The 25974-nt window shown below is 38.6% G+C and overlaps 2 protein-coding genes across 4 annotated transcripts in view; one reads left to right on the plus strand and one right to left on the minus strand.

Annotated features, from left to right (window-relative positions):
• The first annotated feature begins 124 nt into the window (after positions 1 to 124).
• On the plus strand, positions 125 to 6806 carry Pi3K92E (phosphatidylinositol 3-kinase 92E). The gene is made up of 16 exons (XM_065483695.1): positions 125 to 472; positions 659 to 826; positions 885 to 1113; positions 1344 to 1558; positions 1610 to 1865; positions 2431 to 2687; positions 2798 to 3132; positions 3352 to 3759; positions 3815 to 3958; positions 4226 to 4495; positions 4949 to 5137; positions 5190 to 5332; positions 5393 to 5544; positions 5620 to 5790; positions 5850 to 5969; positions 6191 to 6806. Exons 2-16 carry the CDS (start codon positions 692 to 694, stop codon positions 6317 to 6319), a joined length of 3153 nt encoding a protein of 1050 aa, XP_065339767.1. The 5' UTR covers positions 125 to 472; positions 659 to 691; the 3' UTR covers positions 6320 to 6806.
• LOC135939367 (protein white-like) overlaps positions 6575 to 25974 on the minus strand; it is a 43102-nt gene continuing 23702 nt past the window's right edge. For 2 of the 3 annotated variants that reach the window (XM_065483699.1, XM_065483701.1), the window contains exons 2-14: positions 17662 to 17830; positions 17549 to 17597; positions 16630 to 16679; positions 14020 to 14156; positions 12074 to 12483; positions 9818 to 10010; positions 9181 to 9218; positions 8936 to 9041; positions 8388 to 8612; positions 8138 to 8273; positions 7977 to 8082; positions 7307 to 7407; positions 6575 to 7247 (exon numbers count right to left, since the gene is read on the minus strand). In XM_065483699.1, coding sequence (XP_065339771.1) covers positions 7072 to 7247; positions 7307 to 7407; positions 7977 to 8082; positions 8138 to 8273; positions 8388 to 8612; positions 8936 to 9041; positions 9181 to 9218; positions 9818 to 10010; positions 12074 to 12483; positions 14020 to 14156; positions 16630 to 16679; positions 17549 to 17597; positions 17662 to 17830 — 1896 coding nt within the window. In that variant the 3' untranslated portion in view covers positions 6575 to 7071. Of the gene's footprint in view, positions 7248 to 7306; positions 7408 to 7976; positions 8083 to 8137; positions 8274 to 8387; positions 8613 to 8935; positions 9042 to 9180; positions 9219 to 9817; positions 10011 to 12073; positions 12484 to 14019; positions 14157 to 16629; positions 16680 to 17548; positions 17598 to 17661; positions 17831 to 20982; positions 21138 to 25974 lie in introns of those variants that run through there. The other variant, XM_065483700.1, reaches the window with a different exon arrangement.

Genomic DNA, 25974 nt, shown 5'->3' on the forward strand with positions numbered 1-25974 from the left:
GAGTTGTTCCTTAATATCTGCATTCTTTACCGCCTTTGTAGAGCTCTGGGGAAGGAAGGCGTCACCCAAAATCCAACGGCGCTGTTAAAACGCGTCATCTTTTGTTAGCAATCTAAACTAATATGTACCGTCACCAGCACTGACAGGGAAAGCCCCATAAAAATAATAATAAATTTTCCCAACCCGCCTGGCACACCTCACTCGCTCATCGGCAGAGAGTTTGTTCCGCCATCGAGTGCCGACCGACCACCGTCGGCTGATTCGGCACTCTTCCTCCAGAGAGACAAAGGAGCAATCGTTTGGCGCCTCCTGAGTAGGAAGAGCGGCAACAGTGTGCGTCGGCGGATCATCAACCCTCGTGACCTTGTATGATTCAACTTGACGTCGAGACGATATTGCAGACTTTACCGTCGCAAATCGGCCGCGAATCTAATTTCACCTGCTGTACACCTCGCCACTAGATGCGCATTCGGTGAGTTTGGCCTCGTATTTTGCTTCTATAGCGTCGACCGGACGAGTGACGCAATTATGAAAATTAAAATTAAACGTTTTGCGGTCTGTCGACGTATTATGAGCCAATGTAAACACACACAAGGAGGAAAAGCCGTTCGAAATTGGTGTGGCCGCCGCTAACCGCCCTTTTCCTCTCTGTTTTCAGCTCCCCACCGCAGTTGATAATGTGATTTTAAAAATGCCTGACGCAAACGCGCCGCTGTGGCTGAAGGACTTCAAGGACAGCAATGTCCAGCTGCACTGTCTCATGCCCAACGGCATGTACATCATGCTGCATGCTAACAGATGTGCAACTCTCCACGAAATCAAGGATGTAAGCGGTGTCCACAATACTTTTGTCTTTGGTTTCTCAACCCCTTTTGAACCTGCAGGAGTTGTTCGATGAGGCCAGCAAGCAGCCCCTTTATTGGGCCTTGCAGGACAAGTCCACGTACAACATCGAGATCATCAACTGTCTCTCGCAGCGGGAGGTCAGCTACGACGAGTCGCGAACCCTGCTGGATGTTAACCCTTTCATGTGCTTAGTCAACCTCATCGAAAGTAAAACGGAAAAGCCTGATGAACAGATCCAAAACAGCATTAAGAAGATCATAGGGAAAAGTATGTGACAGAAAAATTTATTATCAGTTTATTCACAAATATTTTTAACCTATTTTTAATACCACTTAAAAACTAGGTTCACTTATAATTATCTGGTACTATTCAAGGCTATTAACTATTCCCCCCTCATTCCCAATAGATGTCGTTTATAAAAATATATATTATTTATGACATTGTCTAACTAATAATAAAACTATTATTCATGCTATGTTTTCAAATTCAAATTTCAGCAAATCTTCATGATTTGAAAAGCTCTGAAGTAACTGATTTCCGGTGGAAAATGAAAAACTACGTTGAGGACGTGCTGAGGGAGAGTGAAAACAAATCGTGGTTGGAGAAAATTAGCAGTAAATACCCTCCGAGACTGTCTCTGGGAATCAAGTTGCCCAGCTCCATTAAAGGAGACGCTTTCGACGTGGTCGTTAAGTCGTACGACTCAAATGAGGTTTGTATCTCTTTTACACCAGTTTCCCTTTTTACTTAATAGAAATGTCAGTGGTCCTACAAATTTCGGATTGGCTTCAATGTGAACGCTGCCGAACTGCTAAAACTGGCTCTTACGAAGAAAGCTACCAACACAAATTCAAAACTGGAAGACCCGAACAACTATTTATTGAAAGTGTGTGGTCAACACGAGTTCCTACTTGGGGATCACCCACTGATTTACTTCACACACATCCAAGAGGCGTTGGCCAAAGAAGCTGCTCCAGTTGTTATTGTCGTGCCTGTCAGTTATTTGAGTGCAGGAAACGGTGAGTCATGCAACCATTTTTGTACACTAATGCGTCAAAAGAAGCTGCTGACTGATGCATATTTAGTGAATGGTCTGGTGTCTGGTGTGACTAATATTATATTTTGCTGACTGGGTAACTTTCGTTGGAAAAAAATTGTTGCAACTTATTTGTCTAATACTAGGCTATTGAAAAGTTGCATGAAACCACAAAGTTTATTTGCGATAGCTTGTAGCTGGCAGCTAGCCACAAATCTGATATTATCGTAATTTATGATAAAGATAATAATATATTCTTCATGCTCGCTGTGCAGGAAAAGGGCTCTTTGTATGATGTGTACTTTTAATACTATCCCGTTTTCTGAAGCTAAAAATTCTCCAATCTTTTTTGGCGCTTTTATATGACCTGATATATAAGAGTTCAAAGAAAAAACTGCTTAACAGACCATGAATCCATCGGTAGTCTTAAAATATTAATATAGATTGGCTCCATTGAAAGTGAAGCTGTCAATTTTCCCATTGAAAAATGATTGTGACAAGTTTAATTTTTTCACTGATACAACCATCTTTTGGTTAACTAATTTTAGAACTGGATATACTGCAAGAAAATATGGCGAGATTAGACATGAAACCACCGCGACCTGGATCTGCCTCTTCCTCTACTATGACACTACGCAAGAGAGGAAAGTATTTGTCCTCATGGGAAGCTGTTGGCAAATTTAGCGTTCTCATAAAGTCTATCAACAAACTGAACTGCGATAAGGATTCCGTAGTAGGAGTGCGTGTTGGAATTTTCCACGGAGGGAAACCTATGTGCGAACAGAAAAGCACGTCAGAAAAACCTGTGAGTCTTAGATTGAATTTATGACTTGAAGGGATTATGGGAAAATTCTAGTGTTGAGCACTCTAGATGCAATGAATGTTTTGATTGAGGATCTTGCAATAACTTTGCAGGTTACGATGGAAGAGGACGTGTGTAAATGTCAGTGGGAGAATGAGTTGCTCGAGTTTGACATCACCGTGGCCAACATCCCACGTATGGCGCGGCTGTGTTTTGTTGTGTACGAGAAAAGCCGCAGTGCCAAGCGGAAGTACGCCTTGAACCCGCTGGCCTGGGTAAACACCACAGTGTACGACTTCAAAGGTCAACTGCAGCAGGGTGCCAATACCTTGTACATGTGGCATGAGGACCTCCAGGTTGACAGCAACGATTTGCTACGGCCGCTTGGAACTGTCGTCGGGAATCCTCTCACCTCTGACTGCTCATCGCTCTCAGTTGTCTTTCCACTGTAAGTTTTTTATCGAAAACTCCACCAATTTTTAACTGTAACAGATAATACATAACCTGTAAAGAAATGCTTTATATTTTATGCCATGAATTTTTCTCAAAACTTATCATAATTTAAATTATCATCAAAGTATTTAAGTTGGTTCAATTTTTACGTGCTTTATGTTTTCAATTTTGGAAGATGATTTCATTCACATTTTAAAATAATTCAAATTTTCAGAATCGATCCAGACAAGATTGTCCTTTATCCATACATGGACACTATCCTCAAATTCGCTGAGCCAGTGTTGAACGATTCGCCAGAGTTGGCCGCTCTTAACCAAGGCCACCTTTCCATCCTGGAGAACCTGCGAGCCACGTTTGAGCGCGACCCAAGGGCCGAGTTGCATGACCAAGACAAGAAGTCCTTTTGGCGCTTGCGGCACATCTGCATGCAGGAGTTTCCTGACATGCTGCCTAAACTGCTGGACTGCCTTGAATGGAACGACCGTCAGCAGGTTGCAGACGCCATTTCCCTGGTGAAGCAGTGGCCCATTCTACCTGCTGAAAAAGCGCTCGAGCTGCTGGACTACGCCTACGCTGACCAGACTGTGCGCAGCTACGCTGTTGAGTGCATTTCCAAAGTCTCGTGAGTTGTGCTGCAGTGTAAAGAGCTACTTTTGCTAACATGCCATTTTGTGCAGTGACGAGGAGCTGTCTCTCTACTTGCTGCAGCTGGTGCAGGCGCTGAAGCATGAGTCCTACTTGCATTGTGATCTTGCTCTTCTGCTAGTGCGGAAGGCGATTGAGAACCAGAGGATTGGTCACTTTTTCTTCTGGCATTTGAAGTAAGCCAAGAGAAAATTACTGTTCGTTTGAGGGGAAAGATCACTGTCATGATCCTGCATCAAATAAAAATTACTGGGGTTGCTTATAGCATAAGCAGCGTTGGAGGAGTTAAGATTAAGATTTCTTTGACGACTTGAAGTACTCCAGCGCATTTTATTTCTCCAGAAGGTTACTAAAAAATTAAAAAATCTGAATTTCACACTTTCACAGCCCTGCTTACACACAACGCATATTTTAAATCATTATCTACGGTTCTTACTTCATAGGTCAGAAATGGAAGTGCCTCATGTTAGCGTCAGATTTGGGTTGATCCTCGAGACATACTGCCAGGCTTGTGTGCAGCACTTGCCCATTCTTCAGAAACAGATGGACTGGTTAGTGAAGCTGCAGTACTTGGAGGAAATGGTGCGGCTCAAACCAAACAAGGAGAAACAACGGGCTGCCCTGCATGAGATTCTGTTGGAAAATCACGCCAAGGAAGCGTTCACCAACATAACATCCCCTTTGGACCCAACATTCCGCTGCAAGAAAGTCGTGTGAGTATCAAAATTGCATTTTACTTGACTGTGCACAAACATGGTATTTTAGTTGTGTTGCATTTCTATCTCTATCACTATTTTTTCATTTGATTGTTTAAAATTGAAATTCATAAATATATGTATTTATGAATTCCTTGCGCAAGTGTTGCTAGGAAACTTTAATTATTTTCACACCTAATCAGGCAAATCAAATTTTATGTGAAATCATGTTGACTCTTCTTATAAAAAGACACACTTCTGCTATTGAAATGTAAACGGTATGAATAAATACCGCCTCGACTTAGCTGTGATAATTATTGCGTAAATAAGTATCAAAAACTAAAACTAAAATGCAAACTACTAGTTGGTTGGGACTTTGAAAAAAGTTGACTTGAATTACTCCCAAAAGTGCCAGATTATGAAACTCGCTTTTTAATAATACTAAATTCCCAAAATAATTGCTTTCCACAGAGCTGAGAAGTGCAGAGTGATGGACAGTAAAATGAAGCCATTGTGGATTGTATTTCAAAACGCCGACATCCATGGTGACGATATATACATTATTTACAAGAATGGAGATGATTTACGCCAAGATATGCTTACCTTACAAATGCTGAGGATAATGGACCAGTTGTGGAAACGGGAAGGATTAGATTTCAGGTTGGTATTGCCCATCAATAATGCAACGTTGAGTTCATTTCATTTCTTTTAGAATGATACCATACAACTGCATTTCGACTGAAAGCAGAGTAGGACTGATTGAAGTAGTTTTAAATGCGGAGACAATAGCGAATATTCAAAAGGAGAAAGGAATGTTTAGTGCGACCTCAGCTTTTAGGAAAGGCTCTTTACTAGGTAAATTAATGAAAAATCAGTCTTGATTGGATTTTGATTCCATCCTAAATATTTGCCCAGCTTGGCTGAAGGATCACAATCCTACTGAAGCGCAACTCAACAAAGCAATAGATGAATTCACGTGGTCGTGTGCTGGATACTGTGTTGCCACTTTTGTGCTAGGTATTGCAGACCGACACTCTGACAATATAATGGTTAAGAAGACTGGACAGGTAAATTCTTGTTTTTATTAGCGTCTATTCTTACTTATGTTATAATTAAAATTTAACCTAATCGCCTCTTTTCAGTTGTTTCACATTGATTTTGGTCATATACTGGGACACTTCAAGGAAAAGTTTGGCTTCAAAAGGGAACGGGTGCCATTCGTGTTAACCCACGACTTTGTACACGTTATCAACAAGGGGCAGAATAAAGACAAAGCCACTGAGTTCTTGCACTTTCGAAGCCTCTGTGAAAAGGTGAAAAATCGTTATTCCATGGGTTTGCATTGTTTTACAGTGTCATGTTCTTGTTTCAGGCCTTTATAATGCTGAGGAGACACGGGTGCTTAATATTGTCATTGTTTGCCATGATGATTTCTACGGGGTTGCCAGAGCTCAGCTCAGAAAAGGATCTATCTTATCTGCAGGAAACTTTGGTGAGTACAAACCTCTTTCATAGTATGCCAGTATTTGTAGCTATTTGGTTCCACAGAGGGAGCAAGTTATCCAAACATTTGTGAGCGCAAAGGCAAATTTTAAACAAAACGCCTTTGTGGTTATTGCATTTTGGCCGATTTGCTTCCCTGCGCGTGATTTTTCTTTACCGTCCTAATCCATTCACAGACCAAGTTTTGACTTGTTGGTTTTTGTTCTCAAGGCTCTCCAAAAGACTGAGGAAGAAGCGTTGGAACACTTTCGTTCTAAGTTTGACGAAGCGCTTTCCAACTCGTGGAAAACATCTCTGAATTGGGCATCACATAACTTTGCGAAAAATAACAAACAATAAGTATGATAGGTCGCGCGTTAGGTAGGACACTGCAGGCGGTGTGTGCGTAGAGCGGAAATCTATATTTGAATTTACAAGAGACTGCATTTTAAGTGCGATTAAAATGTAATTAGCAAAAATGTTCATATCACATTGTGCTCAAATTAGTTTTAAGAACTGCGTTTTACTTCTTCTACTCTTGCTTCAAGTGCGTCTGTTTTTCTCTGTCAGTGGTATTTAAGATTGCCAATCAAGTTGTTACAAATGATCTCAAAGTTTATGTAAAACACTATTTATTTGCAAACAGAAGTAGTTTACTCTCATTTACATAAAAAAGAAACTTTGTTATTTCAGCATACACACACACAAATACAATAGAACAGCAATTACTTCAAGATCTCTGTTTATCAACATGTTTAGCAGGAGCTTAGTTCAGTAAGACCTGATAACCAGAAATGATAATATGAAATGTCAACTTTATTTAACAATTAAACCTTTAGGAGCTTAACTTTTGACTGGGTTTCATTTTAACGCAATGTCACTTTCTTTTACTTCACACCTGGCACCTGGCTGTGGGCAAAAGCCTGATTTCTCTACAAGCTGGTTTGAAATGAATTGTTTTCTGTTCAGTCCTTGCAAATGATTAGGGTATAGTGGAGTTAATGATATCTCAAAGTTTTAAAATTTGATATGGCAATAATAATAATCATATATTTAATTTTTCAAAATATTTACATTTTAGATTTTTTTCTATAAACACAATAATCATAACTTCAATTCAACTTCGCTCGTTTGATGAGACAGAAGTATCCGAGAACGTGGAAACACGTGTAGAGGGTTATCATGGCCAAAATGTCGAAGGGCAGGTTTTCCTCAGCGAAACTGTAATTTCTCAGAACTTGGCTTCCCTCACGCAAACAGGGTGCGTCCTTCGAGATGGAATTGCATGCTATAGGGATTGTAGAAATTTTAATTTGTAATTCATTCAAAGTTAAAAGTAAGACTCACTTATATTGTGCACGTCTTGCCACTGGACTATGGACATAGCCTCGTTTGAATACATCATCCACGACACGTAACGAACCCATCCAATGTAAACGGGAATTGTACTGAAAAATTCAGGAAAGTTTGTCGTTTAGTTAATGTGTTCTATGCTTCCATAATGAAAATGCCAGTTTTTTTTAAATCAATATATCTCTGTCGAAAGCATGCATATAGCATGAGCTGAAAGTTTAAGTTTTTGTCTTCTGAGATGGCTAGAAACTTGTGCAAACTCGCATCACAATTACATTGAGAATGAATAACATGGGCTCGCAAGCCTCAAAAGCTGAGTCTAGATGTTACTGCCTCCGCACCAAGGTCTTTTATCGACACATTAGACATTTATCCCGTGAAATAGATTCACACTTGTTGGAAAGGTTCGATGTGTGGCATTTTCTGACAACTGTAGACCGATAAATATTTAAAGAACTTGAAAAAATAAACTTGTTCAAGTGTGAAACCAAGGGTATCTTATTTCAAAGAATTCAAAGCCCCGTGATGGTAAATAGATAATATAAGGTCTGCCGCATTTAAAGGAAAGTTCATTCTTTGTTATTATTGCAGTGTTACACATTTCCCCGTTTTAACGCGAGCACCAGGCACGCAGTTTGTCATCTCTCATAATAACGATACCAACCTTAGTTTAATAAAAAGCCCTGAGGTGGCCATCAGCAGGAAGTCAAATGGCACCAAGTAAGCCATCGCAAATGTGGGTGACTCGAACGCGGTGGAAAAGAAGCAACCTGTTTGAAAAACATTCTTGAGCCGAAACATATTTCGGTAAATCTAGAAGCGTACCACACGCAGTTGAAACGTTCATTGTCATGACGGTGATGAAGACAGTCATTAAAATCGCGTACAGGGTAGTGCGCAAGCCGATCAGCCAATATGACGCCACAACAAACACAACAGGCTCGAGCACCAGCCCTGGAAGCTGCGGAAAGCCCCTGGATTAATATTATTGCAAAATATTGTTTGTGCAATTAAAAAAATTAGCCAAGAGCGTGATTTTGTCGAAACACTAAAATTGTGATGCAAATGTTCTCACCATTGCTATTAGTTTAGACAAGTAGTAGACGCCGACTCCATACAACCCTGACTTATATTCCCGCATGAAAAGGGGAAACTCTTGTGGGAAGAGGGCGAGCACTGAATACATTGGTGAGAAGGTGTTCTCGGTAACAAAGATGAAAAGGGCTCCCTGGATCGCCTGAATGCCTCTTTGGTCCAGCTGGGTGCCCACGTAGCACAGGCCAGCCATGATCGCGATGCCCTGAGAACAGATGTCGATGGACAGAATTGAGATTAGGACAAAGCATAGACGGCAGTGCGATTCGAAAATATGCAACCTGCATGGCTGTTTTACGAAGCGTAATGCATAACCGTGCATTCCTATTTGTAACGCATGCTAACTTTGTTGCTCATTCTCATCGGCGGCTTTTCGACTGGTTTTCAAATTCAATCACAATTTGCTTGCTGCTTTATTTTTAGATTTTAATTTGAAATTTTTTTAAGGATACTAAAATATAAATAAATTGACTCTCAAGATAATTTATGTCTTCGGAGGGCTTAAACCAAAGCTATTGATTTACTTACCAATTTTTGAACTATTCTTAGCTTCTGAACGGCGGGGTCTCTCAAAACACACAAAAAGGAGCGGTATGCGAGCCAGAAAAATTGTGTACTCAGAAACGGACCTTTGCTGAAAAATGGACGAAAACCGGTTTACAATACTTTTATCAATATATATATATATATTCCTAAAAACTTCAACTCTTGATATTCATCCTCAATTACGTGAGAACATTCAGGCGTGGAAATTAAAACAAAATGCTACTCACAATTTTGTCCTAGGGGCTCTGAGATGATCCGACGGAATCTAGGGACAAACGATTTTTTGTATGAAACTATAGCGCACAAGCTTAGTATGTACGCGATAATTTAGCGCATAATTTATTAAAATTTGATACTAGGATGAAAAACGTAAGCTCAAACCCACCCAAGTTATGAGCAATCACACTAAGTTAAACTTAACTTCGAAGTAAAAACTAGTGAAATGCTTATTATTTTCAAAGACTAAATTATTTGCTTACAGCGGCAATCCATAATAATTTGAATTCGCCTAGTAATACAACTTATTCGTTTCTAACAATTATTTAAAATAAAGCTAGTATAGTGCTTCATTATTAATTGTAATAGTAGAATAATTATCCACTGGGTTAGTTTGAAGCAAAAAAGTGATAGTTTGAATATTTGGTCAATGCAAATAACAGAAATCATTATCATGCTCGGAGCTTATAGAGTAAAATTGGATAAAAATATCTTCGAATTTGTCAATTTTAATATTTGTATTGGTTTTAGATAAAACACTCAACAGTAGCTGTTAAATTTGTAGAAACTTCAAATCACGTTTATCTAGGAATCTTAGCTGCAATACTGAAAATTATTGAAGCTTGAATTAGCAATTATTATTCTCACCTCGCATGATTCGGCCAGGTGGCGTTCGTAGTGCACAAGCAGGTCGACGGCACGCGCGTGCTCGCTCACCGTGTACTGATCGCAGATGGCCTTGACGGCCACCCTCGACCTTTCTTCGTCGCCCGGCGTCACTGACAATGTGTGAATGAAAAAGTCAGCTGGATTGTAGTTTTCCGGGCAGCGGTAGTTTAGACTGGAAGCAAGGTCGCACGGGTATTACACCTTTCTTTCTTCCTTTTTGGGCATTGCGAGTGTTAAAGATAATGAAAATCTCAGATTCAGTTAGGTAGTAATGCAATTGATCCCCCCTCTTAACTATTTTATACTCTTATTGAAAAAAAAGATGAAAATATTCTGTGGGAAGTATTATTTTTGCTCTCGCACACAAAGTATAGTTCTATGCGTTTAGGATAGAAAAATTATTTGAATAATTAAATGTCTGCGAAAAGTTAATTTATCTAAAATAAAATACGTCATTAAATATTTTATTTTCCAAACGTAAACAAACACATTTTCATGGAAGCCAAGTTGCAGTTGATATTTTCAAGCATAAATGTGACATTTTTGCAAGACTAAAATCACAAAGTTTAAAAAGGTGTAAGAATAAATATATTTAGACATTTTCACGACGCACCAGCATTAAATTTAAAAAAAGATCTTGGTGATTCTGGGAAGCTTGTCTGCTAATGATGCCATCACAGTTCCTCCTCATCATTCCAATCTTCATAATTTCAATTTAATATGCGCAGTTTTATAAACGGCAAGTGGATTTTGCACTTAACCTGCCTCCAGATCCTGGACTCGGGACTCAATAAACAAACGCTGAAGGAAAAGTCGTAAACTTTATGTGCATGAAAGGTGTTGCGAGTTGTTAAGTATGCACCTGCAAGACGCGGGGCTTTATTGATTGAATTAGCCGATTGATTTAAGCAATAAACATGTCACAATTCTTGGCTGTAAACGCCCGGGTAAAAATTATTGTGAATTCATAATACGGTCTTTCCGCCACTGAGTTGCGCCGCTGCTGTAGCGTCTGTCTCAGTGCACAGGAATTTATCTTTTCAAAGACCGACAAATTGATCGCGTAGCCAGGACGCAAGCTCCAATAAGTATAGCAGGACAGTCGTAAATTAACGAAATTAGCATTCCAATTGAGCATTACCATTTCTCGAACGCGTTGCCCACGACGATTAATACGTTCACTTGCGCGGCAACTCGTTTTTAGCTCCTTGTTTTGATGTCAGATGAATTTATGATCGCGTATGTGTGCATATATTATTTATATGCGCAATCATTCTTCGCAACTGCCTTTTGCACCACCCGTGTTTTCAAGACAATACGCCATTGTGTCCAAGTGGCTTCAAAAACGCTCCACGCACGTACATCAAAGGATTAAGCCGTGTCGAGTCACTTTTAACATGATGTATTGTCACTGTGTGTACGACTGTGCGATCATTTGCGCGGAGCGTAACTCTTTTCCGGATGAAATTTATCCCTTGCTGGATTAACAGCACTAATTCACGACCTTAGCGAAATCCCTCAATGACAGGCTTCAGTGTTAAGGATTATTTATATAAATGAAAAGGGCTAGGTTAACCGCTTCGTATACATGAACTGTCACCATTTTCTGCTACTGTAGAATCGTAATTCTGCTTCCAATTCTCATATGAAAATTTAAATATTATTCTAATAACATATTTTTTGTTTTGAGTTCATTCTCAGGTTTGCTAATGGTCGAAGTAGGGCAGCAGCAACTGCTGCTGAATCATCCGATTGATTTGCGATCTATCAATGTCTAAAATTGTTATTAAAAACGGTGTAATTACATCAATTATCTGTGCACTCTCAGTCATGAATAAAAATAAAATAAATCTTAATTGAGACCAGGAATGCAAAATGCTCAAAAGCAAAACTCATTACACTGTTGCGAGCGATGTTTGCGTTTAACTCAATTATCTTAATCTGAAATCGTTCATACATGATTCATGACTTCATTATTAAAAATAAGTGGCCGAGTGCAGACTTATCACAAGCCCCAATTATTAGCGAGGGAATAAATTGCTGCCAAGTGACAGGCTGTGGCGGACCGCTGTGAAGTTCCCTGCTCACACGCTGGATAATTATAAAGTATAAATTGATCAAGATTTGCTCAACACGCGCCACCATATTAATTTTAACTGCCCGCGTCAGAATTGCGGCTCACTCGGCGAGAGTGCGAAGTGGAAATTAATGAATTTATATCGTTTTATAAAGTACCTCTCGAAGAAGGTGACTGCGTTGTTGGGCGTTCCCATGAAGGCGATGCGGCCGTCAACGAGCAGGATCAGCTCGTGAAATAGGCTGAACATCTCTGAGCTCGGTTGGTGGATGGTACACACGATGGTTTTGCCCTGCGCGGCCATCGAGCCCATCATCTGCACGATCTTCTGGGCCGAAAACGAGTCGAGCCCGGTGGTCGGCTCGTCGCAGAAAAGCAGCGGCGGGTCTGTCAGTAGCTCCGAGGCGAACGCGAGCCGCTTCTTCTCGCCGCCTGACAACACCTTCTCGTGTCCGGTGGCGCCGATCCGCGTGTCGGCGCGTTCCGACAGGCCCAAAATGCTTAAAAGGTCCAGCACGTGGCGCCGGCGCTCAAACCGACTCGTTCGACGGTCCAGACGCATCCACGCCTGCAAAATATTGCATTTTTGTTTTATGAAAATTTCTTCCCCGATTCACCATTGCAGTCTGTAATTTGTTATAGATTTTTCTACAGTTTTGATATTTTTGAGTTTGACTGTGCTCTTTGACTGCCCTAATTTTTCATAATAATCTTATTAAAAAAATAAACGTCATTATTATTGTATTATTTTTGGAGTAGAGACCCAATGGTCAGCTTTCCATTATGGAGCAAAGCTTTGGACATATAAGCACAATTTATTTCGTAATTATCGTAGTTGTAAAATCTAGGGCATGGCTTAAAATTTTTAACCTGTATTATAAAGCCTGATTTTTTTTCATTTTTAAAGTTAGTCATAAATCTATTTTAAGAAGAACAAATTTCACAAAAATTTATTGCGTATAAACTGTCACCAACAAAAAACTCGTTGTTACCTTTCCTGCTGTATGGTTTTACATAGTGAAAAGTAATAATGTCGTAAGTCTGTGCAAAATTCCGTGCGAAATAAAGTTCACTAAACTTGAACATGGCCTATAAAAGCTGAAGCCTTCCCTGCAGTATTTTTTTTCAATGAGAAATTTTAGGACAGGCTAATAAAATATTCATTATAACTAGAATCCTTACCATCTCTACCGCATGTGCACTTTGTACTAAGCCGAGACGATTTAATTTTTAAGCCATTTCTCATGACATCTCCTGCCTATCATTTCAATTGAAAATTGTTCAATGCTATAAATCTGTGCTTCGCTGACAGCACTGATACTGATATCGTGTCAAAATGTATATTTTACGGTTGAATTAAAAGAATATGTCAGGGGGAAATTATAAATGGATCGGATTTTAAGATGAACTCGCGCGGAACGACGTAATATAGTGCCTCCTGAATTACGCAAACTGGTTTTCTATCTAAGCTCTGTTTGCAAGAACAATTTGAATATAAGTTTTTAGTGCAAATAAACAGGATCCACAGAATATTTGCAGTATATTTAAAATTTCACGTACTGAGTGCGTGTTAAATTTTAAGTTTTTTAGACATGAAATACGTGCCCGCATTTATTATGCTTCTTATTACCGTCTATAAATTAATAATATTATGTCCATTATTAGATAGTAGAGCGGCATGCTAAACTTCCATTTATGGCTAATTCTAAAAATATACAGTAATTTAAATTTACAGTCATAAACTCGCCATCCGGTTTTGCAAACCGTCGCCAGACTCGAGAAAGTGCCGGAGATGCGAGATAAGGCAGAAATTGAACACACGCCACACGTGATTGTTGTGTCAAATGCATCTTGACGGCCACTAATTTGATTCAATTCGCTAAGCCATTGAAATGACAAACGGTCGTTGGATCGGGTTGCGCGTTTGATCAAGATGAGTGGCAGCATTAAAAAGGAAGCACCCGCCAAGTTGACCTCTCAGGCGATAATTTATATTTACACGCGCAGCCCGTCGCACCAGACAGATGCGCGGGAATTTTTATGATGGGGCGTCCGCGAGCTTTCATTAATATAAATTAACCTGTTTGCGTCGGAAAATTCTTACCATGAATGTCAAATGCTCCTTCACAGTGAGGTCCCTGACGAATAGGTCCTCCTGAGGCACATAGCCGCACAAGTTGTTCATGTAGGGTCCGATTGGCCTACCGTTGACTCGGATGTCGCCATCTACTACCACACCGACTAAAATCAGGTGAACATTTTATTACTTTTTTACGAAGCCGAAGAGTGTAATAAAAAGGGGCGAGACAACTCAGCAAGCCGATAAGCGACATTAAATTTTAAATTATTCACGCTGCTTCCAAAGTTTTTGGCAGTAATAACAAAATTTAAATTTTAGGATTATTTACTTTTTCGTGTCATTGCCAAAAGAAATGTAATTTTTATTGCTCTTAAAAAATATTTCAGCCACGCGCGCCGGGGGCCCCTAGCTACCGATTTAATGCCGGGATTTGCATGTTTCATTGTTTGATCGGGCGTTGCTGCGTCTTTCTTGTGACAAATGAAAGACAAAAAATAATTAATTCATAATTCCAATAATGTTACTGATTTCAGTAATCATTGAACCGATGGCTTGTTGGTTAAATAATTAACCTTCGCCTTCTATATGAATCTATAGTTTGAGAGCTTCTAGAGCGAGATCTTAGTAATTATTTCCATCCACTTCCAAGATGTATGTCCCAATCAAAGGAATGTCCACTTTCTTGCGCTACTCAGCATCCAGTCTCTTTGTCTGGGGTCAGTGTTTAATGGACCGTTAATGTTACTCAATGCAGAATTAATTGCATTTTCCTGAACAAGAAATTACCTTCCACATGAGGCAAGAAGTACTATTCCGCATAAATTAGCATTAAAGGTATGTTAAAAAGAAACTTAGCCAAGATTGTAATGAGTGGATCCGCAACATAAGCAAGAAAATAGCCTTTTTTCGTTTGAGAAAAACAAGTAGCCGATAGCGCGAGCAATAATTAATGCAATTAAAGGGTCCAAGCAAAGTGTTAGGCATGATGTCAGTTGCATGCCTGAGATTGAAATTTTTATTCAAGACAGAGGAAATAATCTGTCTCTCCTCTCTGGTGTGTCCCGTGAAGAACTTGACGGGACAAATATATCGCGTTATCAAACTAATTTTAGTCTTCTTTTCAACGCGAGAATTGTTGTTTTTTAAATTTTTGATTTCACTTGGAGCAAAAAATGGTATATGTTTACGTTGCCATTAAAAGTGATTTGCATATCTTAAGTAAACATTAAAAACCATTTTATGTACATCAATTTAATATGTATACCTTCATCTCGCGATGGAAGCCGCGAGAAATTAATTTAGCCATATAAATTGAATTAGATACCTGGTAAGTGTGAAATGGAAATGTGGTGCGTTTATTAGTATAGCTCTTGAATAAAAAATTAGCTCAAGTTAAAATTGCAAGTAACATTTTTAGCGCTGGCCAACTAAATTATTTTATCCTGGGTTCAATCACAAATTTGTCTTCAGAGAGATATTTATTATTTACTGCCCATTCTCGTTATTTATCGAAACTTAAGCAATAAAAACGATAAAAACACCTTTTCTTTCAACTCGGGAAAAACCGGTTTTTAATTTTTTCACAAACCAATCCTCAAGTGTCTCTCCATCTGACATATTTTTTCATTCCATCATGTAAGATTTATTTCACTGTAACATTTCACTTGCTCAACACTTTTTTGCACGCGACAATCACTTAATCGGATTCCGAAGTGAATAGTGATCCTTATATAATATAAATTAATTCTGATCCTGTTTGAGCGCGCGGATCACGACAGAAGAGACTAAAAAACACTTCACTCACGCGTCAGGCGTGTCAAGTTCAAAGTGGAAAAGCAACTCCTCTATTATTAGCAGATCGCAGGTACAAAAAGTACTGACTCTTGCATGTTTCATGTCAATTAGAAAGTTATTTTTTTGCCTTGTTTCTCGATTTACAAATGGCTTTCGTCCCGCCCATGCTGGTTTTTTTTCACTACGCACTGAAAGCCCGTGCTGGCATATAATATGCAAGGAGACATCATCCAAAGGTTGTTTATCGATAAGAACACTTGGAAAGATTTATGTGCACGTTTTACTTACGCATATGCCTACACCATTAAGTGTGACTCCCTGCGTTTATCACGCACTTGCTCGTCGTATTTTTCGCGTATAATGCCCTTTTTATGGGTAGCGCCATTGAAAGCAAAAATAAAATTGAAAACCAACTGCATTGCGAAGTTTTGAAGGAAAAACACTTATTCTGAACAAAATAAAATATATGAAGACACCTGCTTCGATTTGTGAAATTTCACGTTGAGAAAATTCAGTGAATGAGAGTTTTTTCGATTCTAACTAAACATATTCATTAAAATTTTTAGTTCAGGTATTAAGACAACATTCATTTACTACATAGAAAAAACTAGCTTGATGAGATGTGGCTCTAAAATCAATTGAATACCATGGCTTAAAAATTAGTGTGACAAATAATATTTTTGTTGATATTTTGAATAGCGCTTTTCACGGTTTCTTATATCAGATGCATTGACTAAGGGGTAAAAAATAGAAAATCACCCGTTCCCTTACAATTTCAATACTCACAAGAAAAACGCAATTCAGTTTCTCATTGTCAGTAGCTGAAACAAACAATCTTACCTGGGTTTCTGTGGGCGAGAGCATTCATAAGCGTGCTTTTCCCCGCTCCACTGCAATCAGATAATTTGCAAATTACGCAGCTGCCACGTGCATACTTAATGAATTGCGTCTAAATGTGTTGACATTGCGTCTAAATGTGTTGACAATTTCCTAATAAAGAATGGCAAAATGTGGGGTTAGGTGGTAATGGAATAGCTTGTTTTTCACACATCAATTATTGCGAAGAATAGGATAATTTATGTGATTACACAGCCCATTAATTGCCTCGCATCAATTAGCATGATATATATTAACCTGCACAACGCGCATGTGACCACCAAGGCTAGAGTAAAGAAATTTAATCATTATATCATTGCTTATGTCGTGTGCTTACCGCGTGAGGTTTGCTGGCAGAAAATGTTTTTTGTGCGGTGTAAGTATTTGTGTCAGAAAATGATTAAACAATGCGAAGATTTTTTAATCTATAGCCTTTCAGCAGTGTTAAATGTACTGCTCAGAAATAATATTTAGAAAAGATGTTTAGATAAAAATGTGCTTGCGGTGATTTATATCCAGACTGATTTATTTCATTTGTGTGAACTTAGCTGGTGAACATCTATTGGTTAATATGCTGGATTCTAGATTACAGTTGGATGTGGTATTCATTATTTATTTGCGTATGCCTTGTGGTGAATACAAGCACACACGCATGTACACAAGACGCGGGGACTGAGACTCGCACACGCAGTAACACCATACACTAGTGTACTGAAAACATGTGGGGAGAATCACCACATACTAAAATGCAGGTTTTGATGCTGTGAGGAATAATTACGAATTCAAGACAGAAAAGCTTTATGTTTTCCGTTGATCTTAACAGTGCGTTGAAATTAAAATGAATATTTAGCAAACCACAGGCAATTATTTGTCATCATCTTACCTCGAGCCCATGAGTGCGACCAACGTGCCCGGTTTGACGGCTCCTGAAACTGGAAATAAACCACGATATTGTATATTAGTTGCCATTCCTGTACGTGTTAGCGTTTGGCAAACCTGAATTTAGGAGTCTCTTGTGCGGCTTGCTCTGCTTCCTGAACAGTCCTCCTTCTTTTTCCGCGGGCACGTAGACACTCAGGTCGTGCCAAGTTAAGGTGACACCCTCAACATCGGGGGCCCATTTGCCGTAGCCTCGCAAGCTAGACATTTCGGCTCCTTTTTCCAACTGCAACAAATAGGATAAAAGGCTGGAATTTATTTGCTTAGAAGGCGTTGTAACCGTTCGTTTAGAGCAGTTGAAATCAATTAAGTAAGTGTTAAATTGATTTAATATTCAAATTTAATCACCACCAAATTTAAAATTATTTTATTACAACCAGCAGTTTGTGGCCAGATGTCGCTTAATTGGACCTGTTACAGGTATTTATTTTTTATTCATTGACTTTTGAGTCTGATCTAAAAAAGCTTGTTTGAAGCAGCCTTATAGCTATTCCCTAAAACGCTTTTCAATCAGAATCTGTATCTCTCATTTAAATGTTTTCACATAGGCCATCTACAGAGGAAAATTTTCGCATTTCAGGCTGATATTTCTTCTTGGGCATTCAATGAAATTTATATCCTTGTAGCTATTTTTAGGGCAGCAAAATCCACTCTATCCTGAAGCACAAGAATACCCGAGGGTTCCAAAAACAATTCGTAAATTAAGAAAATTCCTCACGATTTGAAAAAAACGGCAAAATCTGTGATAACACGTAGAAAAGCCTCAAACTATTCGAGCCTCGTCCAGCGATTCGCCAGATTTCTATTGTCTTTTAGGCAAAATTGTCTACGTGCATGCCAAACGTGACACTCACACTCGTCTCATTATAATTTGAAGGTTTCGCTCTGCGGTGTCAATGTACAACATTTAGCGACTTGACCAAACCTTCTCAGATACTTATTAAGCTGCACCTGGAATCGATAATCAAGCTCATAAATATCGCGCTGCACGTGATGCTTCCCTTCTCTGCGACGTTGAAGAAATGATTAATTTGTGTCGTAAAGGCTGTCATGCTTGCTGTCCCGTTCATAGTTCGGAAATGGTATCGAATATTATCCTAATTTTCGAATGCGAGCGGAAAAGGTTCCAGCTGTGTTGATAATCATACCTAGTAATACGAGACATGTCATCACTTGCAAGGGCTTCGGCGCGAGCACCAGAGCCACCGAAAACCCTCAAGGTCCGCGCTCTCAGAAAATCTACACCCAGCGCTCCTGGGTTGGCGATCAGCAAAAAAGCTTTTTCCATGTTGATTTCATCAAGTTATTCTCTCTTTAAAAACATTTAGAGTGATTCAAAAGGAGTTTAATTGGACAATACACGTTGGCACTTCTTTCAGGCGTGTGAGAGAGGATTTTCGCAGCTCTTTAAAAACTCCGTTTGTTTTCGCCTCAAATGCCTCTATACCAGAAGAGATTAAATTGATGACGTTATTCTTGATTTTTTTCGTCAAAACGGGTGTTTGTGAATAATATTTGCAATTCCACTTACGCCGATCGTAATTCCCCTAAAAGCCTTTAAATGCAACTGGATTTATTATAATTTTAATGAAGTCGTTAAATAAACTTCTCTTTATTCCATTAGCTGACATTTTTAGAGTCGGTACAACTCATCCGCGAAATGAATAACTCCAAGGTTAGCGCTTTTTAAAACGCTTTTAATCAAAGGCTGCAACGCGATGCACTTCCAGACCACTCAAAACTACGGAGATATCTTAGCACATAAATCAAATTGGTAACCAGAATAATCATCTTTGACTTGCCCCCGTCCCTCTTGAGTTAAAATTTATCACCGGGTAGATTACGTTAATGGTTTCAAGCTATGATTTATAATTCCACTTTCTTGTCAGCGCAGAAATATATTTCAGCCTTTTGATCAAAAATATAAATTATCGTTCCCAGGAAAAGTCACTTCAGGTAGGTGTTTGGTGTATATGTAGGTCTTATTATTCAAAAGCATTTTTCAGGCAACACGTAATAACTCATCAAGTCAATCTTAGTCGAGACAAACAATCTCTTTGTTGATGAAACCGTATGAAGATAAAACAGATTGTACATATTAAAAACTGCTGTGCATGCTAAAAGTTAATCGTTTATTTTAATGTTATGCATTTCTTAATCTTGGTAGGCAGTTTATCTCACGACGCCACATAAGCAGCAATAAATTCACTCAGCGGCATATGCTGCAGGCGACGCCACTTTGCAACTGACAATTAGCGAATGAGCTCTCGCGAGAAAGAAAATAAACTACATAAAAATCTTTCACGTTGCCGACCATTTTATTCTCACTGGTATTAATCCTCACGACATGAAGATGCGCATCTTTGGATGAAGAAAAACTGTTCAAAGTCATTACTAGACAAACGACCTATTGTTATAGGGAGGGAGGGGGGGAATCAAGGGTCAATGCTAAATTAATAAATTATAAACTGTTAAAAACTTATTAAACTATAAGAAAGTTAGTGAATTATTGCTTTACTAAAAAGTACAACATACCAAATAAATACGAACATAATATTGTATTTTAATAATGTTTTCGTGGCGTTCATTGCTCTCACGCTGTCTTAAAAATCGAACTATAGTAAAATACAAAAAAATGAAGCCAATTTTAAAATAATAATTTCGGTTCCAGGGTCCCAATTTATTAATTTATTTTCGAATTCTGCAAAGGCTACTGCTATATTCTAGTTTTAAATGACTGCCGTCCTTACCGCGCGCGTAAATAAAATAATGAATTTTTCCTTTTTACCTTCACTCAGTGCTTAACTTTTTCCCATGGTCTTCTGTTATTCCTTTTTTTTAAAGCTAACCCCAGTATTTTATGTAAGTCAAAAATAGATAATGAATTTCTCACACTAGCCGGGAAAAGCATTCTCAGCAACACGGCCCATTTAGAGAAATTTTGAAATTATAAAATAAACACAAATTTACCATTATTAGTGCGAGTAATTGAAATTACTGTCTTAATCAGGATTCTGCTAGATTAAAAGATTATTTCACAAAGTTAAAATGTAGTTTCCGCGATTGTTGGAAATAATGTTCCTAAGATTTGTGGTAGTTTTATGACTCCAACCCGATTCAGAAGTTTATCAATGGTTTGTCCTACTGAAATGACTTAGCTCTAGCAAGGGTAAGTATTAAAAAATGTATTTTGGCAAAAATTTAACGTTTAAAAAATAATTATTGATAAAAAAATGAATTTTTTGTCAGCATATTTCACATTTTTGTCCGGATACCAGAATGATATTTTTTAAATAAAGCAACTGTCAAATACTTACTAGAATCAAAATAAAAAAAGAATGATCAAAAGAGTTATTTAAAAAAAAGTCTTTTGCTAACCTGTGGGGCTTTTCCTGAGAATAAGCCATTGATGCGTTGCATTTGCACGCATGGGACCTCATCGTCGTCCTCTTGGTGCAAAACCATCGTGTTTGGTCAACGATTCGTCCCTCGACTGTGCAAAAGAAGCATTTCACGTGATCTTGTGGTTGCGACGCCCTTCGCGCGTTTGTAAAAGAGGGGCATAAGAGGAACGGTGCACGCCAAAAACTCTATACTTTGGCATTTGAGTGAAAGACTACGACTGCCCCCACTTCAATTATGTGAGTGTGAAAGATAGCTCAATTCATGTAATTAGCAATCCCTGCTTGCGTCACTTAAAGGTTAGTTACACATTAACTTGAAATTTTTCTGAGGGAGGTAAACCGTCAATCAAACATTTAATAAATCAATCTGTCTGATGAGCAGTGAGAGCTTTTAATCATAGCCTGTAGAGATTCCGGATCGAGTGATTCATTTAACTCCATTTGTCATATGTGTTAATAATTTTATAAGGAAAGGTTTTTAGAAAAAATCCAAAAACCGAATATCCGCAAAAAATGATAGGTAATTAAATAATTTTTATTTTCACTGTGTTAGCGCCTTTATTTTGCATTATTATTTTTCCAAAATATGCAAACTAATAATACATACTACATGGTTTTTAGTCAACCTTTTTAAGAATTCAAATTAAGTGATACCATTGTTAAAAAATTTCTTTCGTGATTCCCTAACAAAATGATACCTATTAAAGTCAATCTGTACTTTTTGTTCCTTCCAATTTTTGTCAATTAATGAATGACATAAGTAATTTAAATACTCAAAATATGATAATATTAAAAAATATTTTGATTGGCCAGTCATGTGCAGACTGTAATATGTAGGGAGTGGAAAATCGAACAATACCTGCCTCATAAATATGTAATCAAAGTGCTATTTTTAGATCGGCGTTGGAGAAATGAGTTCGTTGTGAAATCGCCACATGACAAAGGCCAAGTCAAGTGCGCTGTTGCGCTTGCAAATAAAGTTGGGCGAGAGAGAGCCATTTGAAATTGCTTGACGCACTTGTCGTGGACTGGGAGGTGAGTTGGGGCATGTAAAATATACCTCTGCTTGAATACATGTATAGGGTAAAATGATAATTAATCAATGAATTAAACCTAAGTTTTTGTCCTTTTGAAGACCACTTTTTACTGCTTTGCTTTTACATAATCTGTAAACGTACGCTGTATATTCTCTACTGAACTGCAGCCGGCGCACATTGTGCGGTGCCTGGCAAGTATTTCTATTTTTCTTAAAAGTCAGAACTATAAAAACAGTAAATAGTTGCCCCTTATCCTTATATCCGAAGTTTCATCCTTCAAACTTGTAAGATTCAAAATTTTTTATTCACAAGAAATGATCGTAAATTATTTATAATTATTTGCGTGCGTCATCGATATTGAATAAATTCATATCTTTATTGCATTTACTTATCTCCTGAGTAATAATACTGTTTTTTTTAATTCACTGTAAAGAGTTGCGGCACCTTATCTTCATTTCATTGAATGCACATTTGCATAAGTCGCAATACAGGTATTCCACTCGACCCTATCAAAAATGTGTATCATTTATTGGTTGCATTGTGAAAAACGTGGAAAATCGTCGTGTTCAAAACATTTCTCACGTATTTAAATCTATTTGCAGCAGAATACCAAGAAACTATACAAGAATTTAAAATTTAAACACTTGGCAGACATACCTCAGACAGTTCTGCGCGTGAGAAGAGTTTTTTCAACAGGGGAAGCAGTTAATCAGTATTCCGCATATCAAAATAATTAATTAAGTCACTATTGCTAATGTGAAATGCTTGAGCGTTGATTTACTAGTCGAACTGATTGGCATGCCTCATTTCATCGTTGAAATTCACACACGCGGAGGATGAGCTATGCGTTTTAATGCCGTGTCTGTCTATCCGAGCGGCCAATCTTTTATGCACAGGTGGGTGGACAAAGAGTCATAAAACGAAAATTACAACTATGCCAAGTCTTTCTCTGTGCATCAAGCGTCTCGAGTTTTACAAACACCAAACTCTCTTTATATTTTCTCGATCGCTGCGGGTTTTAGTGCTTTTTTGCTTTTGAATTGCATTTTAGCGGCTTTTTATGGTTCCATTCTTGACTCTAGTATGGGTAACACACTAAAAGAGTGATTTTTTCTGAATAGCAATCCGTACTTAAATAAAGCTGCCGGAGTGAAATTCGCAGTAGAAATTGCTGGTTTAATCGAATTTAGACTACGTCAGTTGAATATTAATTCTAATGACAGCGGGTTTCCTTTTACTTTCTCATTGCGCGACTTTAATTAGCAATCTTTATTTCCAAAAAAAGATATAATATTTTTGAACCGCACAAATTCCTTGAAAACGGTTGAAATAGACACTTTTTGTGGGTAATGAGCTAACCGTGTCCCAATATCACGGCCGAACGGATCACATGGAGCCCGAGTGGCCGCAGAGGAACTTGGGCCCAATGTGGTCATCTCTTCGCCTCCCCGCACCCAGGTCTTCTATTCAAACGCCATAAATTTGTCCCTATAAAACCACTGAAAAGGCGCGAAAAACAGTACGTGGTGAGTCGGCGCCGATACGCCTCCCAGCCCGTTGAGCAATTTGAGTATTTCGAAGCAACTTAAATAGCCGAATGGGCTGGGAGACCCACCGGCGCCGACTCGCCACTTGCTGATTTACACACCTTTCCAGCAGCTTTAGGGAAAAATGTCTGGCGTTTCAATAAAAGACTTCGGTGCGGGGAGGCGTTAAAAAAATTAATAAATATAAGCAGCCGTGAACATATAGCCGAAATGCTCACATATCTCCCATTGCCTTTTGTCACCTGCCAGGAATGCCTTAACAATGCGAGCCAATGGGCTGGTCACTCTATAAATTTTATATTGATTCAACCTGACTATATATGCTAATTTTCTGACCACAATGCACTGCATAACATCTTCCTCGCTTATTTTACCTCTCAAGCATAAGTGTGAAACATAATATACCAGACGTAAGTGTGCATCCAAATGTCTTTCGCGGAGTTCAAAACAAGAATCCCGAACGAAAACGAAGGGAACAGATGAAAGGTGTGTCTGCTGTGGTCGATCCTTCCGTCAAATTTATTGTTTGTGTCATGTGCCAAAAAATCGAGAACAATACCCTACGTCGGCATTTCTGCGTTTTGAAAGTGACACTCATTGGCGAGCGCGAATTATATTTCTGGTGCACGTCAGGTCGGCGTAAGTCAATTCCCGTGAGATTAACAATGACTGAGGGATACTCGACACCGCGCGACAGTATTCACTCCGCTCAGATTGCGAACGCAAAACAGGAAAACCCGGCGGTGTAATGAGCTTAACATAATGCATCCGTCCGAAAAATGGGACACTCACCTTTGTTTTTGCAGGCGGCGCGGTCGGATTGCGGCTCTCAAGCAAAGCGAGATAGATGCACTTGGATGCACTTTGTGAACGCTATGCAGATTAATAGAAGGAACGCGTATTAGCATTTGCGGTGGTGGTGTAATCCAACCCCGCCGTCCAGTCCTCCAGTCCGCGGCAGAGTCTCGATTGGCTTGAGGTTGTCGCTCAAAGCCAATGAGAACCCCTTTGACAGCAATTCCGTTTGAGTGTTCCCGACGGCGAGCACACGATTGCTTGATCACGACCGAGCAACTTTCTTAGCGCGGGACCTGTTTCCACTCTCGTGGGTATCTTTACACCTGATTGGACGCAGGTGAATTGCTTGTATCTGAATGAAGTGCTAAAAATAATTTAAGTGTCGGAAATGTTCGACTGAGAGTCGTAATTTCACCGAAAATGTCTCGGTTTTGGCAAAATTGTCAAGAGCCTAGAGCACGTAATAAATAAACATTCGGGAGATTTTCTTTTATGGATATCAGGTAATCTTCAAAGCTTAACTTTAAAAGGACATAATTTTTTATAATTGATTTAATATATACATACATATGATGAAATTCCCCAATCCAGAATCTTGATTTCAATAGCTAAACTTTACCAAGTATTTTAATTTTGTGGGTGGCATAAAAAATTTTAAGAATTTAAGAAACATTTTATCTGTCACGTTTTAATTATAATAAGATAATCATTGTCAGGCTCCATCAAAAGTATAAAACTGTGCAAAATAAAACCAGCACTGCGGCAACCTGCGGAGGATTTTGCCCCATCGACTGTGCTTATTGTCAATTGCGTGCATAATCAAAAGAGATCAAGTGACGAATCCCACTAACCCTTCCCTGCAACACTATTGTTCACAAACCAAAAATGCTGTCACTTGATTTTTTTTTATTACAATCAGTAACTGTGTGCAGCCTACAGGCGCAAAAAACGATATATCGTTTTCTACGGTCCGCGAGGCAAAATTATCTTAAGGTTGCTGCAGGGATTGATATGTTTAACAGGTAAGGCACTGCTGATCCGAGGTCTGAGGAGCCGAAACAGCTGCTGTTCTTTTTCAGTTAGTGTGAGAACGTGCGACTTTTTTCTTTTTAACAACTGTCAATTAAAATAAGCTCAAAACCATTTATCAAATTAAAAATATTTCATTCGTTTAAATACGGTGGAAAAATAGGGCAGGAATCGAATTAAAAAATATGAGCTATCTAAGTTTATTCTCACAAATACTGAAATAAAATCGAAACAAAAAAATTGATCCTGTACTATTTGGCTGTCAATTTTAATATGAAAATCCCAGTTTTTAACGGTCTGGATTTACAAATGACAGTTGAATTAAGATTAATACGAGTTTTTGTTTGAAGCAATTACAAAGTAAGAAATAATTTTCGGTTTTGATCTGAACGGCTTGTAAGCCGACTCTGGAATAACCGGGAATTACATTTCGCAACAAAGTTCTGATCACATCTATACTCTAAGAGGCAATAATTATATGCTTTTCACGCAAGTATGTCAAAATCGCAATTTATAATGTAACGATAAATAATAAGCGAAAAGCGATAAACGACA

Source organism: Cloeon dipterum, chromosome 3 (genome assembly GCF_949628265.1).
Source record: "Cloeon dipterum chromosome 3, ieCloDipt1.1, whole genome shotgun sequence".
Taxonomy (NCBI): Eukaryota; Metazoa; Arthropoda; class Insecta; order Ephemeroptera; family Baetidae; genus Cloeon; species Cloeon dipterum.

What these genes read in the sequence shown, in the direction of transcription:
- Pi3K92E (XM_065483695.1), top strand. Translation starts at nt 692, where the DNA reads ATGCCTGACGCAAACGCGCCGCTGTGGCTGAAGGACTTCAAGGACAGC. An exon ending in AGTCGTACGACTCAAATGAG is followed by an intron (nt 1,559 to 1,609) that starts GTTTGTATCTCT and finishes TAGAAATGTCAG; the next exon opens with TGGTCCTACAAATTTCGGAT. An exon ending in TTATTTGAGTGCAGGAAACG is followed by an intron (nt 1,866 to 2,430) that starts GTGAGTCATGCA and finishes AACTAATTTTAG; the next exon opens with AACTGGATATACTGCAAGAA.